Below are 19,478 nucleotides of genomic sequence, written 5' to 3'. Positions count from 1 at the left end.
ACTATTCTAGTCCCCATTGTTGTTGTTATCATTATTATTGTCATTCCTGTGTTCGAGTTGAACGCTTAATTTTTATTCTTATAGCGTTTTCTAATTGTTTCACATGTGTTCCAACTGGAATTTAAACTTCTTGAAGTTAGGGGTTGTATATTATTTTTACTTGAATGCTAAACCTAACACAGAGTTGTAGATTTACGTGGTAAGTACTGATATAAAAGATTGTTGATTTATACCAGTCAGCTCCTACGCCTTTAATATTATGTGTAAGGACTACATATTCTCAAAGGACAATTCTCAGGGAGATGGTCAGAATTCCATCAGGAAACCATATTTTTTTTCCCTCCAAAATAGGGATGTAGAATTAGAAAGAAATGTGTCAGGGTAAGGTGGGAGCTATGTGTATAAAAATGTATATCTGTTCAATTGTTCTGTCTGTGTTCGTTTTCAACCTCTCTCTATTGGCTCCTTCCCTTTTGCTTACATCTTCTGTCTTTAAGAACCCTTGCCTTGCCTTTTCCTTAAGCCACTTTAGCTCACCTTTTTCTTCTGGTACCAAAGCATTTAGAAGAATAGTCTATATTTATTATTCTGTTCTTTCCCTTCTGTTGACTCCTCAATTCTTTATAGTTTGAGTTCCCTACCTGCCTCTTTGCTAAAACCACCTTCACATAGGAGTTTGGTGACCACTTCATTCTTAAAATTTCCCTCACTTAAGACCCAAGTCTCATCCATCTAGAATTACTTAATCTAGCTCTTGCTGGCTCTTCTTCCTCCTATCTCATGAAAATGAAGAGAAGAATATTTTGGCAATTGCATACTCTAGGAATTCATTCTCATTTGAGATGAACAGTTTATTGTTTATAGTATTTAAACTCTTGCTCCTTTAGATCTTCTACTGTATTTGAAAAATAATTTTTATATTTATTAATCAGATATACACACTATTTAATTGTTCATGATATTTGGAAATGTGTCTAGAGTCAGGTACTCTGTTGCATAGAAAATATCCTCTGTTGCACATTTACTGGTTCTAACATTTCTGTACTTTTTTTTTTTAACCAGGTTGCTCCAGATCATGTAGTTCCAGATCCAGAAGAGTGCTATGTGTATAGTCCATTAGGTTCTGCTTATAAACTTCAAAGTTACACTGAAGGATACGGTAAAAACACCAGTTTAGTAACCATGTGAGTAAAACTACTTTTTGGAGCATAACAAACTTTTTATAAACAAAAATTATTGATTATTTTAATTTTTTGTTGTAATTAAAATGTTTGAAGAGTCAAACGTCATATTTTTACTGCTATTACTCTGCTTTTCAGTTTTATGATCTGGAATACCATGATGGGAACATCTATACTAAGTATTCCTTGGGGCATAAAACAGGTAATATAATTTTCAGCACATTTTTTGCCAGAATTTTTTTCTCTTTGTATTTTAAGTTTTACAATAGAGGTTTTAATAAATCTACATAAAATTTATTAAAGAAAATAGATGATTACATTTATTTATTTTAATTTTATTTATTTATTTTTTGGCTGAGTTGGGTCTTCATTGCTGCACGTGGGCTTTCTTTAGTTGCGGCGAGTGGAGGCTACTCTTCGTTGCGGTGCGCGGACTTCTCATTTGCGGTGGCTTCTCTTGTGGAGCACGGGCTCTAGGCGCGCAGACTTCAGTAGTGGCAGCACGCGGGCTTCAGTAGTTGTGGCACATGAGCTCAGTAGTTGTGGCTCATGGGCTCTAGAGCGCAGGCTTAGTAGCTGTGGTGCACGGGCTTAGTTGCTCCACAGCATGTGGGATCTTCCTGGACCAGGGATCGAACCTGTGTCCCCTGCATTGGCAGGCAGATTCTTAACCACTGCGCCACCAGGGAGGTCCCTAGATGCTTATATTTAATTTTACATTAGTTGTCTGGTTTTTAATCATAATTGTTTAGGGTAACAATATGGTTATATATGAATTTATTCTAAAATGATGATATATGTTGTTCTGTATTTTTATTTTTTTAAACAGGCTGGGTTTACTACTGGAATGTGTGTCATCATGCTGATGGGCCTTTTAACACTTTATTGCTGCTACAGAGTTGTGAAATCACGAGCTATGATATGTAAGAACTTGCCACTGTAAAAACAGATGAGTGATATGGGTATTAAGAATTTATGTTGAGGTAGATCACTAATGTGTACATTTCACAAATGTGTTAACTATTTTCTGTCTAAAGATTTACTTCTCTGATTCATAGCATTTGGCTGAACTGATATGTTAATGAATTTAGTGGCTGCCTTTGAAATTCTGAGAGTCTAGTTCTTTGCAGAGTGCATTTACTTTGGTGCTAATTTCCTCATAAGAATCATTTAAAAAGTTGTATTTTAAAAATAAGGTCTTTGCTAGAACTAAATTGAGAATTCTATGATTCTTATCAGTTCATGGTGACTTGTTTTGACCTATCCCTACCAAAAGATCTAAATGTTGGAATCTCCTAAAAGTAGAAATTTTAAGTATGAAAATGTGAGCAATGTGTCCTTTGTAATGAATTCTCAAAGTTGTACCATCGTGTTACCTCCACTCATTTCTATAAGTTAGATCAGGGAAATACCTTTTTAGGTTGTTTTAGTTTAGGACCTAAATAGACATACATTATTTCATTGAATCTTAGCAAGTACGAATCAACAGACCAGGCTTTGCCTCCAGTTTTATTCCATCTCTACTAAGCAGTGGTATATTTTCTCTTAATTGTATTATTTAGTCATATCCCTTTCCCATTTATCCACAAGTCCCTTGGTGCTCTTATAGATATGCTAAATTCTTTATATGAGGTAGGCAGTTAGCCCTTTACCTGTTATTTTTTGTTAATTTCTTTCCTATTCAATATTTGAATGGCTTTTGTATCGTATTAGTTTGTTTCTATCTGCCTATCTTTTTCACTGTAATTTCTATTTCTTCAGTTGATAGAAAAGGATAACCTTTCAGGTGCTATTTTTACATTGTCATCTAAATTTTCTGTTATTTAATTTTTTTTTTTTTTTTTTTTTTTTTTTTAAATTTATTTTATTTATTTATTTATTTTATTTTTGGCTGTGTTGGGTCTTCGTTTCCGTGCGAGGGCTTTCTCTAGTTGCGGCAAGCGGGGGCCACTCTTCATCGCGGTCCGTGGGCCTCTCACTACCGCGGCCTCTCCCGTTGCGGAGCACAGGCTCCAGACGCGCAGGCCCAGCAGCCGTGGCTCACGGGCCCAGCTGCTCCGCGACATGTGAGATCCTCCCAGACCAGGGCTCGAACCCATGTTCCCTGCATTGGCAGGCAGACTCCCAACCCCTGCGCTACCAGGGAAGCCCTGTTATTTAATTTTTAAATTAACTTAATTGTCTGAAATTTTTTAAAATTGAAGTATAGTTGATGTACAATATTATATGTTACAGGTGTACAATATAGTGATTCACAATTTTTAAAATTTATATTCCACTTATAGTTATTATAAAATATTGGCCATATTCCTCATGTTACACAATATATCCTTGTAGCTTATTTTATACATAATATATAGTTTGTACCTCTTATTCCTCTACTACTCTATTGCCCTTCCCCACTTCCCTCATTATCTGAAATTTAAATTGGCATGTGGTGTGAAGTATGACTCAAGAAAACTTTCTTCTATGTTATTATTAAGTATGCCAATATTGGATAATGTCTTCTGTCCCTTATTGATGATTTTTTCTAGCCTTGGTTTATCACTTGCTTTTATTAATTACAAAATTTTATGATACTATAATCTACTTCTCAGATTACCTGTACTATTTCATTCACCTACATTTCTTTTTATGTATTTGTTCTATAATTTTTTGTTTTGTTTTTGTTTTTTTAATTGAAGTATAGTTGATTTACAATGTTGTGTTAATTTCTGCTGTATATAATGTTTTAATTACTGTTATTTCATAATATGGTCTAATACCTGGTGGTGGAATACCCATAACCTTTTGCTAAATGTTTTGATTTAATTTGGAGAACACAAATTATGAATATGGAATATATGATTAACATCTAATTTTATTCTTTCTCTTTTATATTTTATCTAGCATCAGTGGATACCACTACCTGGGAATATCCAGATGTCTGCAGATATTATTTTGGCTCCTTTGGGCAGTGGTCGAGTCTCCTTTTCTCCTTGGTGTCTCTCATTGGAGCAATGATAGTGTATTGGGTGCTTATGTCTAATTTTCTTTTTAATACTGGAAAGTTTATTTTTAGTAAGTATCCATATCATATGCTTTAACACAGTTACTTTCAGATACAATAACTACTCTAATGTTTTCGTTTCAACCTTAAATTCTGGACTTGGGATTAATAAAGTAAAAAGTAATATTTGTAATTCTAGAAGATATACTTGATTCAGTTTGTTTTCTATGGTTATGATCTCAAATATAATGTGTATGTTAATTTCCAACAATTAATTTTTGAATAAATAATATTCCTTCAAATTCTCTAATTAACATAAAATATTTCTAAGTTCCAACAGATGTTTTAAGCATTGTTCAATTTTTACCACAAAATTTTAGTGTAACAGAAAAACTTATGAAGTTCCTTGGTGTTTGTTGCTAAAGAATTCTATGGGTAGAGTCTTGAAGAAACAAATGTCAGTCACGTATTTTCAAAATATTAGGATCTAAAATTAGGAAACAATAGAATAGTGGAATTTATGTGGGAAATATATTATTAAATAAGCCCTTTGTATTTAAAATCTAGATTTACATGAAAACCAAATTTCAAAATAAGTTCTAACATAACTACAACAGCTAATTTTCCTAAGAGCTTTTGAGAGGCAGGTGAGTGAGGGAGATAAATTCTATTTTTATTTTAAACCATAAAATTAGCATTTTAATTAAGTTTTTTTTTATTAACAATCATTTTTATTGTATGAGAAATTATGAAATGTTTCAAACTACCAAGGAAATGCCAAGGGTAATAGAAATACCACTGTACCCACTAAATGAGTTTTCATGCCTTAACATTTTGCCATATTTACATTAGTTCTCTATTCTTACAGACCTATAAATGTAGCCCCAGGTGTACTCCTTCTCAATCTCATTTTCCTTCTTCCCTAATTTTGGTACAAAATAATGGTACCTACATGTTTTTGTTATATTACTATATAAATATATAAGCAACATACCATATTATTTTGCATGTTTTTAATCTGTATAAATGCTTTTGCAACTTGCTTTTTTCTGTAATCATCTTCAATAATACATTGTTCTAGTTCAATTTAACTGCTTTATTCCATAATATGAATGTACCATGACTTCTTTACCCATTCTCTTGCTATTTAATTTGTTTTCAGTTATGTACTTTCCTGTTACAAACAAGATTTTGTTAAACATCATTGTTTGTCTCCTTGTGTATATGTGGGAGAGTTTCTTCAAACTATGTACCTATAAGACAAATTGCTGGAACTTAGAATATTCACATTTTCAACTTCACTAGAAATTACGGAATTGTTCTTTATCATTCTTATACCAGTTATACTCCTGCCAACAGTTTATGAAACTTCCCCTTGTTCCACATCCTCATCCACACTTGATATTATCAGACTTAAATTTTGCCCGTCGGGATATGGTTTAATTTGCATTTCTCCTCATGAGGAATGATCCTAGACATCTTTTCTTAATTGGACATTATATAGGTTGTTATATCCTTTGCTAATTTTTTTTCTTTTGGATTGTTGGTCTTTTTCTTATTTATTTATAGGAACTCTTTGTAATGTTTGGATACTAATATTTATTCATTAATGTTTGCAAATATCTTCCAGTTAGTGACTTATCTTCACTTTGTCTATGGTGGCTCTCTGACTCAGAAGTTTTTCTTTTACTTTCAAACTACTCAGTCTTTTTCATTATGGTCCACAACTCTTCCACATACATTTTAGAATCATCTTGTCAAATTCCACAAAAAATTCCTATCAGAATTTGATTGAAATTGTATTGAATTTATCAGTCAGTGTAACTTAATGTATCAACCACTACCATAATTGATGTCATTAGGGTACTGAGTTTAGAATTTGATTGGCATTGCATTGAATTTATAAATGTGGAGAGAATAATATCATTAGGATACTGAGTCTTACTGTCAATGATCATGGCATGGAATAGTTCTCCATTTATTTAGGTCTTTTTAAATATCTTTTAAATTTTTATTGATAAAGGTCTTACATATCTTATTTTTAGACTTATTTTATTCTCAGGACCCTAAAATATTTTTTCTTTGGTAAAGCAGTTTTAGTTTAATATTCAAATACACATACTTTTTACTATAGAAAATTTCAAACATGTACAAATTAAACAGAAAAACATAAGGAACCTTCATGTTCCCCTCATCTGTTTTCTTCTTAAAAAAAATTATTTGTTTGTTTGTTTGTTTATGGCTGCATTGGGTCTTTTTTTTTAACATTTTTATTGGTGTATAATTGCTTAACAATGGTGTGTTAGTTTCTGCTGTATAACAAAGTGAATCAGCTATACATATACATATATCCCCATATCTCCTCCCTCTTGTCTCTCCCTCCCACCCTCCGTATCCCAGCCCTCTCGGTGGTCACAAAGCACCAAGCTGATCTCCCTGAGCTATGTGTCTGCTTCCCACTAGCTATCTATTTTACATTTAGTAATATATATAAGTCCATGCCGGTCTCTCACTTCGTCCCAGCTTACCCTTCCCCCTCCCTATGTCCTCAAGTCCATTCTCTACATCTGCGTCTTTATTCCTGTCCTGCCCCTAGGTTCTACATAACCTTTTTTTTTTTTTTAGATTCCATGTATATGTGTTAGCATACGGTATTTGTTTTTCTCTTTCTGACTTACTTCACTCATATGACAGACTCTAGATCCATCCACCTCACTACAAATAACTCAGTTTCGTTTCTTTTTATGGCTGAGTAATACTCCATTGTATATATGTGCCACATCTTCTTTATCCATTCATCTGTCGATGGACACTTAGGTTGCTTTCATATCCTGGCTATTGTAAATAGAGCTGCAGTGAACATTGTGGTACATGACTCGTTTTGAATTATGGTTTTCTCAGGGTATATACCCAGTAGTGGGATTCTGGGTCATATGGTAGTTCTATTTTTAGTTTTTTAAGGAACCTCCATACTGTTCTCCATAGTGGCTGTATCAATTTACATTCCCACCAACAGTGCAAGAAGGTTCCCCTTTCTCCACACCCTCTCCAGCATTTATTGTTTGTAGATTTTTTGATGATGGCCATTCTGACTGGTGTGAGGTGATATCTCATTGTAGTTTTGATTTGCAGTTCTCTAATGATTAGTGATGTTCAGCATGCTTTCATGTGTTTGTTGGCAATCTGCATATCTTCTCTGGAGAAATGTCTATTTAGGTCTTCTGCCCCTTTTTGGATTGGGTTGTTTGTTTTTTTGATATTGAGCTGCATGAGCTGCTTGTAAATTTTGGAGATTAATCCTTTGTCAGTTGCTTCATTTGCAAATATTTTCTCCCATTCTGAGGGTTGTCTTTTTGTCTTGTTTATGGTTTCCTTTGCTGTGCAAAAGCTTTTAAGTTTCATTAGGTCCAATTTGTTTATTTTTGTTTTTATTTCCATTTCTCTAGGAAGTGGGTCAAAAGGATCTTGCTGTGATTTATGTCAAAGAGTGTTCTGCCTATGTTTTCCTCTAAGAGTTTTATAGTATCTGGCCTTACATTTAGGTCTTTAATCCATTTTGAGTTTATTTTTGTGTATAGTGTTAGGGAGTGTTCTAGTTTCATTCTTTTACATGTAGCTGTCCAGTTTTCCCAGCACCACTTATTGAAGAGGCTGTCTTTTCTCCATTGTATACTGTTGCCTCCTTTATCAAAGATAAGGTGACCATATGTGTGTGGGTTTATCTCTGGGCTTTCTATCCTGTTCCATTGATCTGTATTTCTGTTTTTGTGCCAGTACCATACTATCTTGATTACTGTAGCTTTGTAGTATAGTCTGAAGTCAGGGAACCTGATTCCTCCAGCTCCGTTTTTCATTCTCAAGATTGCTTTGGCTATTCAGGGTCTTTTGTGTTTCCATACAAATTGTGAAATTTTTTGTTGTAGTTCTGTGAAAAATGCCATTGGTAGTTTGATAGGGATTGCATTGAATCTGTAGATTGCTTTGGGTAGTATAGTCATTTTCACAATGTTGATTCTTCCAATCCAAGAACATGGTATATCTCTCCATCTGTTTGTATCATCTTTCATTTCTTTCATCAGTGTCTTTTAGTTTTCTGCATACAGGTCTTTTGTCTCCTTAGGTAGGTTTATTCCTAGGTATTTTATTCTTTTTGTTGCAATGGTAAATGGGAGTGTTTCCTTAATTTCTCTTTCAGATTTTTCATCATTAGTGTATAGGCATGCAAGAGATTTCTGTGCATTAATTTTGTATCCTGCAACTTTACCAAATTCATTGATTAGCTCTAGTAGTTTTCTGGTGGCATCTTTAGTATTCTCTATAGTATCATGTCATCTGCAAACAGTGACAGTTTTACTTCTTCTTTACCAATTTGTATTCCTTTTATTTCGTTTTCTTCTCTGATTGTCATGGCTAGGACATCCAAAACTATGTTGGATAATAGTGGTGAGAGTGGACATCCTTGTCTTGTTCCTGATCTTAGAGGAAATGCTTTCAGTTTTTCACCATTGAGAATGATGTTTGCTGTGGGTTTGTCATATATGGCCTTTATTATGTTGAGGTAGGTTCCCTCTATGCCCACTTTCTGGAGAGTTTTTATCAGAAATGGGTGTTGATTTTTGTCAAAAGCTTTTTCTGCATCTATTGAGATGATCATATGGTTTTTATTCTTCAGTTTGTTAATATGGTGTATCACATTGTTTGATTTGCGTATATTGAATCCTTGCATCCCTGGGATAAATCCCACTTGATCATGGTGCATGATCCTTTTAAAGTGTTGTTGGGTTCTGTTTGCTAGCATTTTGTTGAGGATTTTTGCATCTATATTCATCAGTGATATTAGTCTGTAATTTTCTTTTTTTGTAGTATCTCTGTCTGGTTTTGGTCTCAGAGTGATGGTGGCCTCATAGAATGAGTTTGGGAGTGTTCCTTCCTCTGCAGTTTTTTGGAAGAGTTTGAGAAGGATGGGTGTTAGCTCTTCTCTAAATGTTTGATAGAATTCGCCTGTGAAGCCATATGGTCCTGGAGTTTTGTTTGTTGCAAGATTTTTAATCACAGTTCCAATTTCATTACTTGTGCTTGGTCTGTCATATTTCTATTTCTTCCTGGTTCAGTCTTGGAAGGTTATACTTTTCTAAGAATTTGTCCATTTCTTCCAGGTTGTCCATTTTATTGGCATAGATTTGTTTGTAGTAGTCTTTTATGATGCTTTGTATTTCTGTGGTGTCCCTTGTAACTTCTCCCTTTTCATTTCTAATTTTATTGATTTCAGTGCTCTCCCTCTTTTTCTTGATGAGTCTGGCTAAAGGTTTATCAATTTTGTTTATCTTCTCAACGAACCAGCTTTTAGTTTTATTTATCTTTGCTATTGTTTTCTTTGTTTCTATTTCATTTATTTCTGCTCTGATCTTTATGATTTCTTTTCTTCTACTGATTTTGGATTTTGTTTGTTCTTCTTTCTGTAGCTCTTTTAGGTGTAAGGTTAGATTGTTTATTTGAGATTTTTCTTGTTTCTTGTGGTAGGATTGTAGTGCTATAAACTTCCCTCTTAGAACTGCTTTTGATGTATCCCATAGGTTTTGGGCCATCGTGTTTTCATTGTCATTTGTCTCTAGGTATTTTTTGATTTTCTCTTTGGTTTCTTCAGTGATCTCTTGTTTTTTTAGTAACGTATTGTTTAGCCTCCATGTGTTTGTGTTTTTTCTTTTTAATTTATTTATTTTATTTATATTTGGCAGCATTGGGTTTTCGTTGCTGTGCGCAGGCTTTCTCTAGTTGCGGAGAGCAGGGATTACTCTTCGTTGTGGTGCGCGGGCTTCTTATTGCAGTGGCTTCTCTTGTCGCATAGCACGTGCTCTAGAGCGCAGACTCAGTAGTTGTGGCACACAGGCTCAGTAGTTGTGGCTCATGGGCTCTAGAGCGCAGGCTCAGTAGTTGTGGCTCACGGGTTAGTTGCTCCGCGGCATGTGGGATCTTCCCCGACCAGGGCTCGAACCCATGTCTCCTGCATTGCCAGATGGATTGTTAACCACTGTACCAACAGCAAAGTCCTGTTGGTGTTTTTTACGTTTTTTTCCCTGTAATTTATTTCTAATCTCACAGCGTTGTGGTCGGAGAAGATGCTTGATATAATTTCAATTTTCTTAAATTTACTGAGGCTTGATCTGTGACCCAAGATGTGATCTATCCAGGAGAATGTTCCGTGTGCACTTGAGAAGAAAGTGTAATCTGCTGGTTTCGGATGGAATGTCCTATAAATGTCAATTAAATCTATCTGGCCTAGTGTGTCATTTAAAGCTTGTGTTTCCTTATTAATTTTCTGTCTGGATGATCTGTCCATTGGTGAAAGTGAGGTGTTAAAGTCCCCCACTATGATTGTGTTGCTGTCGATTTCATCTTTTATAGCGGTTAGCATTTGCCTTATGTATTGAGGTCCTCCTCTGTTGGGTGCATATATATTTATAATTGTTATACCTTCTTCTTGGATTGATCCCTTGATCATTATGTAGTGTCCTTCCTTGTCTCTTGTAACATTCTTTATTTTAAAGTCTATTTTATCTAATATGAGTATTGCTACTCCAGCTTTCTTTTGATTTCCATTTGCATGGAATATCTTTTTGCATCCCCTCACTTTCAGTCTGTATGTATCCCTAGGTCTGAAGTGGGTCTCTTTTAGATACCATATATATGGGTCTTGTTTTTGTATCCATTCAGCGAGCCTGTGTTTTCGGTTGGAGCATTTAATCCATTCACATTTATAGTAATTATCAAATATGTATGTTCCTATTACCATTTTCTCGATTGTTTTGGGTTTGTTTTTGTAGGTCCCTGTCTTGTCTTGTGTTTCCCACTTAGAGAAGTTCCTTTAGCATTTGTTGGAGAGTTGATTTTGTGGTGCTGAATTATCTCAGCTTCTGCTTTTCTGTAAAGCTTTTGATTTCTCTGTCAATCTGAATGAGATCCTTGCTGGGTAGAGTAATCTTGGTTGTAGGTTCTTCCTTTTCATCACTTTAAATACAGCGTGCCACTCCATTCTAGCTGGTAGAGTTTCTACTGAGAAATCAGCTGTTAACGTTATGGGAGTTCCCTTGTATGTTATTTGTCGTTTTTCCGTAGTTGCTTTTTATAATTTTTCTTTGTCTTTAATTTTTGTCAATTTGATTACTATGTGTCTTGGCATGTTTCTCCTTGGGGTTATCCTGTCTGGGACTCTCTGCACTTCCTGGACTTGGGGGCTATTTCCTTTCCCATGTTAGGGAAGTTTTCGACTGTAATCTCTTCAAATATTTTCTTGGGTCCTTTCTCTCTTTCTTCTTCTTCTGGGACCCCTATAATGTGAATGTTGTTGTGTTTAATGTTGTCCCAGAGGCTTCTTAGGCTGTCTTCATTTCTTTTCATTCTTTTTTCTTTATTCTCTTCCATGGCAGTGAATTCCACCATTCTTTCTTCCAGGCCACTTATCCATTCTTCTGCCTCAGTTATTCTGCTATTGATTCCTTCTAGTGTATTTTTCATTTCAGTTATTGTATTGTTCATCTCTGTTTGTTCTTTAATTCTTCTAGGTGTTTGTTCTTCAATTCTTCTAGGTCTTTGTTAAACATTTCTTGCATCTTCTCGATCTATGCCTCCATTCTTTTTCCAAGCTCCTGGATCATCTTCACTATCATTATTCTGAATTCTTTTTCTGGAAGGTTGCCTATCTCCACTTCACTTAGTTGTTTTCCTGAGGGTTTTTCTTGTTCCTTCATCTGGTACATAGTCCTCTGCCTTTTCGTTTGTCTATCTTTCTGTGAATGTGGTTTTCCTTCCACAGGCTGCAGAATTGTAGTTTTTCTTGCTTCTTGTGATATAGTTTTTGATTATAAAAAATTAAGATTATTTGTTGCTGTTATAATAAAAGAACCTAATTAATTTTTTAATATTTATCTTGAATCTAGTAAATGTGTTGAACTCTTATTGCTTATAATTTTGTAGATTCACTTTCGATTTTCTATTTAGGTAGTTATGTCATCTATGAATAGTGAAAAGTTCTTCCTCTCTAGTTATTATTTTTTGAATGATTCATATCTGTATGCATACATTTATATTTAATATGTACATACATACATATATACACACAGGCACATGCACACACATGTATATATGTTTACATATATACACATATAGATATATTTATCTTTTTTTAAACTGTAAAGTTGTATGGATGCAGTGCTGGTAGACATCCTTATATTGTTCCTGAGGAAATCTTTCTAATGTTTCACCATTACATATTGCATTAGTTGTAGGATCAAAGGGTTGTACCCTTTAGTAATTCAGAGATGTTCTAGCCTATTGTTTTCTTATGCATTTTTATTAATGTGTGCTGGATTTTATTAAATACTTAATCTACATCTCTTGAAATGATTGTAAAGCTTTTCTCCTTTAAGTTGTTAATATGGATAATTAAAGGAATACATTTTATAATATTTAAATCATACTTATATTCTGGGACAAACTTAAATTAGTTTGTAAGTCATGATGTATATTTTAAATTTTCTTACTGGATTCAGTTTACTTTTGGGAGGAGTGGGAGTAATATTTTATTTAGAACTTTTGTGTCTCTTCATAAGAGATAGTGGCCTAGAGTTTTTCTTTCTCACACTGTCCTCATTGAGCCTTGATGTATTAGGGCTGCTGTAACAAATTACCATAAACTGTTTGGCTTAAAACAAGGGAAATTTGTTCTCTCCCACAGTCCTGGAAACTAGAAGTCCAAAATCAAAGTATCTGTAGGGCTCTCTGCTCCCTCTGAAGCCTTTAGGGAAGAAGCCTTCCTTGCCTCTTTCTAGTTTCTGATGATTGACTGCTGGCAGTCCTTGGTATTCCTTGAGTTGTAGCTGTATCATTCCAATTTCGGCTTCTGCCTTCACATGGCCATCTCCCCTCAGTGTCTCTGTGTCCAAAATTTCCTGTTCTTATTAAAGACACCAGTCACTTAATTTAGGGCCTATCCTAATCCAGTATAACCTAATGTTAACTTGATTATCTCTACATAGAGTCTGTTTCCAAATATGGTCACATTCTAAGTTTCCTGGTGGACATGGATTTGGGGAGAATACTATTCAACCCAGTATACTTGGTATCAAGGTTTTACTACCATTATGTAAGTCTTTGGCACCAGGAATTCCTTAAAGATTCATAACTTCCGATCTTAAATCAGTAGTAAGCCCTGGAGATAACTGTAAAAACCTAGAGCACTAGACTACTTCTTTCATTCTATCTTGAGAGGCGTACAATGGAGATGAATAATTCACATATTTAACTTACTTTATGACCTTAAAATTTAATCCAACATTTTTTACCATCCTATTTTTAAGTTTTACATTACTTTTATTAATGCTTACTAAGGTTATAAAAGGTTAACATCAAACAGAATAAAGTAAATTCCCTCAGGCAAGTAAAAACATATTCTTCACCCATTCTCTCATTCACTGTAGAATGACATGAATGCTCAGGTATCTGCATTAGCTTTTTGTTTTTCTACTTCTTTTAGTATTACTTAATGGTACTTGTGAGCAATAATTACTATATAGCCTTCAGTTTATAATAGCACGTCCTATACTTTGTAAAAACTTTAAGTGATTTTCCAGATAAGCTCAGCTGTTATGAGTACTGGCTTTACCCCTTTTGCAGACTTTAGAACTTTATTATATAAGATGTAACTATACTTATATAAATTAGTGTCCATATATGTAAAAAAATTGTGCACATTGTCTTTATTCCAGGGCTTTTAACTAAATTCAGCCTTGTGGGTAGTTTTTAAAAAAATCTTCAATCATGTAAAACACAGTGGGACTGTGACACCAATGACATTGTTCCTGCAAGTAAAGAAAGCTGAAGAAGGTAAAGCTATGTTAACAGTGAAGTAGCCTTTGTTCAGTGTACTAGGTAATATTACCACACAGTAGATCTTAAAAGATTTTTATAGGTAAAAGACTTTAGAGGGTGATTGATTTAGCATCTTTCATTCAGTATTAAACTATATTTTCCCCTTAATTTTTAGACTTTATTCATCACATTAATGACACAGATGCTATACTGAGTACCAACGATAGCAACCCTGGTAAGTAGTTTGGAATTGAAAGTTTGGCTTGTTTCTTTATTCGTCACCTCGCTTCAAAAATGATTTAAGGTAGAACCTATAACTTTATTTTAGGTAAATGACCAGCATAAAATCATTATGTTAAGTAAGCCACTATTAAATTGTTGGCAGTCAGTATGTTGGAAAAAAAAAAAAAAAAACTCCACAAAATTTTGTGTTAATGTGAGCTAAACAACATTTAGTTCATATTATTCAATTCACAGTTACAGCTCACATCTATAGTATCCATATTTGCCTATGATCAATACATATTTTGAAGAACCTATATCACTGCTAATTGTTTTGGAAGTCTAGAACCATAGTTCTCAGTCTGTTAACTTAGTTTTAGACATTTATTGTTTTAGTTAGTAATATTTAAGATATACAAATCTGTGCCCTAAATTTCCTAATAATGAACCAAGGTTAGTAAATACAGAAAAATAAATTAAAGATTTGTCCAAAAAAACCTCTTAATTTCTTAGAAAATTTCTTTTAATTAATTTATCAAAAATAAACGTTTGTGGCCTATGGTTTTATCCAATATGGCAATCATAGGAAAAGTGAATAGAAAAGCTAACATAACCTGGTTAACAGTGTAACTAACATCACCTAAAGCTTTTATGTATTTAAGTTTCAAAGATACTGAATTCATAGCATTTTGATGGAGGTACACATTGATCACTAAGAGGACAATTCACTCAATGCATATTTATTAAGCCTATTACCTGTGAGGAACTGTTCTAGGCTCTGGGATATAATGGACAGACAGGAGTTTCTCCTCTCATAAAGTGTACATTCCCATGTTTTCTATTCAGTGTCTTATTTTACCCCTTGATTAAACTGATTAACCTGTCATCTGTTAACACTAGAAAATGAGTGAAGTATCAGCTTTTATTTCTGTGAACACCCACATACACACTTTTCAATAATTATACTAAAGTATTTTACTAAAGTATTTTATAATTTAAACATATATCTCTTGCACCCTGTTCCTTACCTCAGAATTTTCAGAAGACCAAGTAACATACTTGTCTTAAAAGAGAAATTCATTTTACTATAGCTATTCTGATATCAATTGATAAAACTAGTTTATTAATATCTAATAGGATTTCTTCACTAGAGAGTTCATTGTTGAGTTCATAAATATCACAATTACAGTGATAATTTGGAGAGCACCATCAGCAAAGTCAGTTTACTTTGCATAGTGATACGTTGATAGTAGCACTTCTTGATTCTTTGGTTTATTTTGAACAGTGTATTAAATAGAGTATGAAACAATCCATCTCAGTTAATATTAAAAATTACAGCTGACATTTATTGGATACTTACTGTGTGCAGGCATTGTTCTAAATATTTTACAGCAACTCCGTAAGGTAGATCTTTTCTCTCATTTTTTGTGCAGAAACCAAGGTACAGAGAAGTTAGTGATTTGCCCAAGGTTACATAACTATTAAGTGACAGGGTCGAGATTCTTTATTCAGTCAATATACTTCCACAGCCTGTGCTCTTTACCACTGTAATTATTAGCACAAGAAAAATTCAAGTTAATTTACTTCTCTCCAGAGCATAGAAGAAAAATGTGCATGTTAAAGTGCTAAGAAAGAAGGTGAAAGAAAATTTTTGGCTTTGTGGTATGCGAAATAACGGATAGAGAATAAAATTGTTTGTCAGCATTTTTCACTAGCATTAAACATTCTTTACAAAGAGCTGATTATTAGAAAAAGTACTATTACAAAACTAGAAACACAGTGAGAATGATTTGTATTCTCTCTGCTAACAGAAATCAGTGTTAGGAAAAATACGTTTTACTCGCTTCCCAGTTCTCTGGATATCATCTGGGCTCTTAAACTGCTATAAGGTGTGATAAACATCCAGGACAATTACTCTGGATTGCTGGAATTCAAGATTCTTAAGCTATAAGCAATAATTAGATTTTGGCAATACCGTGGCAGATGTTTTGATGGTGTCCACTTTTTATTCCAAACCCAGAGATTTTGTTTATTGTTAGAAGAAACGTGTTCTTTGGCCTTTGTGTGGGTTATTAACACAGTGAACAATTACCTGTATGATATTTCTTATATTATTATATAAATAGGATCAAATATCATCCAACCCAGTATTTTCTCTCTAGCAATGGGACCAAAGGATATTTGGTAGGATAATTTTATAATTTCCAGTAGAAATTAAGGCTATACCTCGAAGTTTTCTAACATTCTCCTACCTTTAATTATTTATAGGTAAAAGGTTTCTAATATAACTATTTATAAAATAGATAACAAGGACATACTATATAGCACAGGGAACTGTATTCAGTATCTTGTAGTAACCTATTGTGGAAAAGAATCTGAAAAAGAATATATAAATATATAAATAACTGAATCACATTGTTGTATACCTGAAACTAACACAACACTGTAAATCAACTATACTTCAATAAAAATAAATAATAAAAATAAATTAAAAAGATTAATAATATATCTAAATATAACCCTCTATTTTTTTCCAGAAAAAAGAAACTTAGCATTCACGGTAAAAATTGAGGTTGGCAGAACAAGTGTCAGTCTTGGGGGTAGTCATTTTCTGTTCTTTGTTGCCTTCTCTAATCTGTTGCTTCCCTATTGCAGTGATTTGTCCAAGTGCCAGGAGTGGTGACCATCCTGACAATGGCTCTATGATTTTCTACACCAATGACTTGGGACTCCAGCAGTTTGAAAAGTGGTGGAATAAGTCCAAGACAGTGCCCTTTTACCTCATAGGGCTCCTCCTGCCACTGCTTAATTTCAAATCTCCTTCATTTTTTTCAAAATTTAATATCCTAGGTAAGCCAAGGCACTGTGTTATAGAGCCTCTGTGTAGTAGAATACGTGCTGGAGTCTGTGGAAATATGGTCTGACTGGGGAAATATCAATAGTTACCTTCCAGGCCTGTTCATCTATGTTTAATTTGTTCATGCATATGTTACCCTGCTTTTTGGTTTTCTTAATGGAGTTTGGAAGAGAGAAAAATATAGATGGGCTCTTTCCTGGCAGTCCAGTGGTTAAGACTTCACCTTCCTGTGCAGGGGGAGCAGGTTCAATCCCTGATGGGGGAGCTAAGATCCCACATGCCTCGTAGCCAAAAAACCAAAACTTAAAACAGAAGCAGTATTGTAACAAATTCAATAAAGACTTTAAAAATGGTCCACATCAAAAAAAATCTTTAAAAAAAAAAAGAAAAATATAGATGACCATTTCAAGTCGAAGTCCCTTTTTAAGATGAGTTGCTGGGTGCATTAAAAAAAAAAAAAGGACTTACCTGGTGGCACAGTGGATAAGACTCCACGCTGCCAATGCAGGGGGCCTGGGTTTGATCCCTGGTCAGGGAACTAGATCCCACATGCATGCTGCAACTGAGAGTTTGCATGCCACAACTAAGTAGCCCGCCTGCTGCAACTAAGGAGCCCTCAAGCCACAGCTAAGGAGCCCAACTCCCACAGCTAAGACCCGGTTCAACCAAATTAAAATAAAGAAAAAAAAGGATGAGTTGCTGGGGTTTCCATTCTATCCTTACTGAACAACTATCCCTCATTTCCTCTAAGAGAACAGCTAGAGGAAGTAGACTACGATTTCAGCAGGAGAGATCCAAAGTGGATATTTTAGGAATTCTCAAGTCTAAGGGTTGGAAATATTATAACTTACTAAGGGAGGTTATGGAATATTTTTTTCCTACAGTATCTATTTAAGAGTATAGCACAAAATTATCACTTGACTTTCAGCCTGGGATATTGTTCTCTAGCTGAAGCTCCTTAGGTTTATTCTGCTTCTGCTCTCTTCCTCTGTGCTTTTTCTTTCTTAGAACGCTATTGCCTCCTTAAAGAAACAGACTTCTTTTTGTGAGACCTGTTTTAGAAAAGGAACCCCTATGAAAGCTCAGATCTGGTTAACTAAAGACAAGGATATCATTCATAAAGAATTGATAACCTAAATAGATAATAGGATTTCACCTCCTCCCTATAGTTCTGACCTCTTGGTAGGCGGCCTGGAGTATGAAATAATTAGATTACTCATCACATCAAGGAGGTGGCTTTGGGTTTTCAGAAGACCAAAGGAGGAGGTAAGGATATTTCTCTATACCTCTGCCTCACAACAGGATTCACTGTAAGACTGACTACCACAGACACACACAGAAAATGAAGAGTTGTGGTTATATAAGCTTTAGCCTCTTGTATTCATCCTTCCTGAATCAGCTAACCTCCAAACCCACAGTAAGAGCTTATATAGCTCATTTGTGGTTTCCTGATTTGCTTGCCTACTTTCCCATGGAACAGATATTTAAAAGTTAGCATGTAAACTTATAGAAGAATTTGCTGAGTTGGGCAAAACAATCACTAGGCTTCTAACCAGGTTAGTTATTCTCTACCTCCTTAAGGATATTTTTCTTTTGCCCTTTTTCTTGGTACTTTCCCTTTTAAAACTACATATAGCTTCTTTAGAGAAATTAGAATCTAATTCCTCTAGAAACCTTTCTGGATTTCTTGACTCTACTCCATAATGACTGGACTTAATTCCTTAAATCCTCTAACATCTAGACTACTAAAAAATCCTGAAATTCTGAATGCCCACTTTACCCTGCATAAAGTGGGCATTTACTTTACACAGTGAATGGAATCTGGAATCTTTCCATCTAGCAAGTAGTACTGCTCAATCAAAACTTCATCTAGATAGTAGATCAGATTGTTCATGGATTATGTGGCTTACTGCCTTTCTCAAATAAGTTTATGATTCATATTTACTACTTTTCTTTCTTTACTTTCTTTCTTATACTAAATATTTTGACAGACTTTTCCAACTTATTGACTGTCCCTAATACTTTTTTTTAAAGTTAATTTTACCCATTCCTTTTCATTTTTAAATTTTTTATTTATTTCTTTATTTTTTGGCCATGCCACACAGCTTGCAGGATCTTGAAGTTCCCCGACCAGCAATTGAACGTGGCTCTCAGCAGTGAAAGCGAGAAGTCCTAACCACTGGACCGCCAGGGAATTCCCCTCTAATACTTTCAATACAAAGAATAAGAGTCAGTTTCAGGTTGTTTTTTCTCTCCTATGTAACCTTACAATTTTATAATGGACTCTCTGCATGTATCTTCCACTAAACTCAGCTCCTAAGTTCTTAGGCCTACTACATAGTTTTTTGCTTTGTTTTTTGATATC

At 34.4% G+C, this 19,478-nt stretch overlaps 1 protein-coding gene across 6 annotated transcripts in view; it reads left to right on the top strand.

The window, feature by feature from the left end:
- The window catches only part of SLC38A9 (solute carrier family 38 member 9), a 104,849-nt gene that overhangs the window by 44,182 nt on the left and 41,189 nt on the right, over window positions 1-19,478 (top strand). For all 6 annotated transcript variants that reach the window (XR_009007147.1, XR_003621799.2, XM_007195597.3 and 3 more), the window contains 6 exons: window positions 1,063-1,184; window positions 1,320-1,383; window positions 2,011-2,104; window positions 4,071-4,241; window positions 14,210-14,269; window positions 16,912-17,106. Coding sequence is in view for 4 of the 6 variants with exons in the window: in XM_007195597.3 (XP_007195659.3) it covers window positions 1,063-1,184; window positions 1,320-1,383; window positions 2,011-2,104; window positions 4,071-4,241; window positions 14,210-14,269; window positions 16,912-17,106 (706 nt within the window). In the remaining 2 variants the exon portion in view is untranslated. The remainder of the gene's footprint in view (window positions 1-1,062; window positions 1,185-1,319; window positions 1,384-2,010; window positions 2,105-4,070; window positions 4,242-14,209; window positions 14,270-16,911; window positions 17,107-19,478) is intronic.

The sequence above is a fragment of the Balaenoptera acutorostrata genome, chromosome 2 (assembly GCF_949987535.1).
Source record: "Balaenoptera acutorostrata chromosome 2, mBalAcu1.1, whole genome shotgun sequence".
Lineage (NCBI taxonomy): Eukaryota > Metazoa > Chordata > Mammalia > Artiodactyla > Balaenopteridae > Balaenoptera > Balaenoptera acutorostrata.
This window is presented reverse-complemented; position numbering and strand designations above follow the sequence as displayed.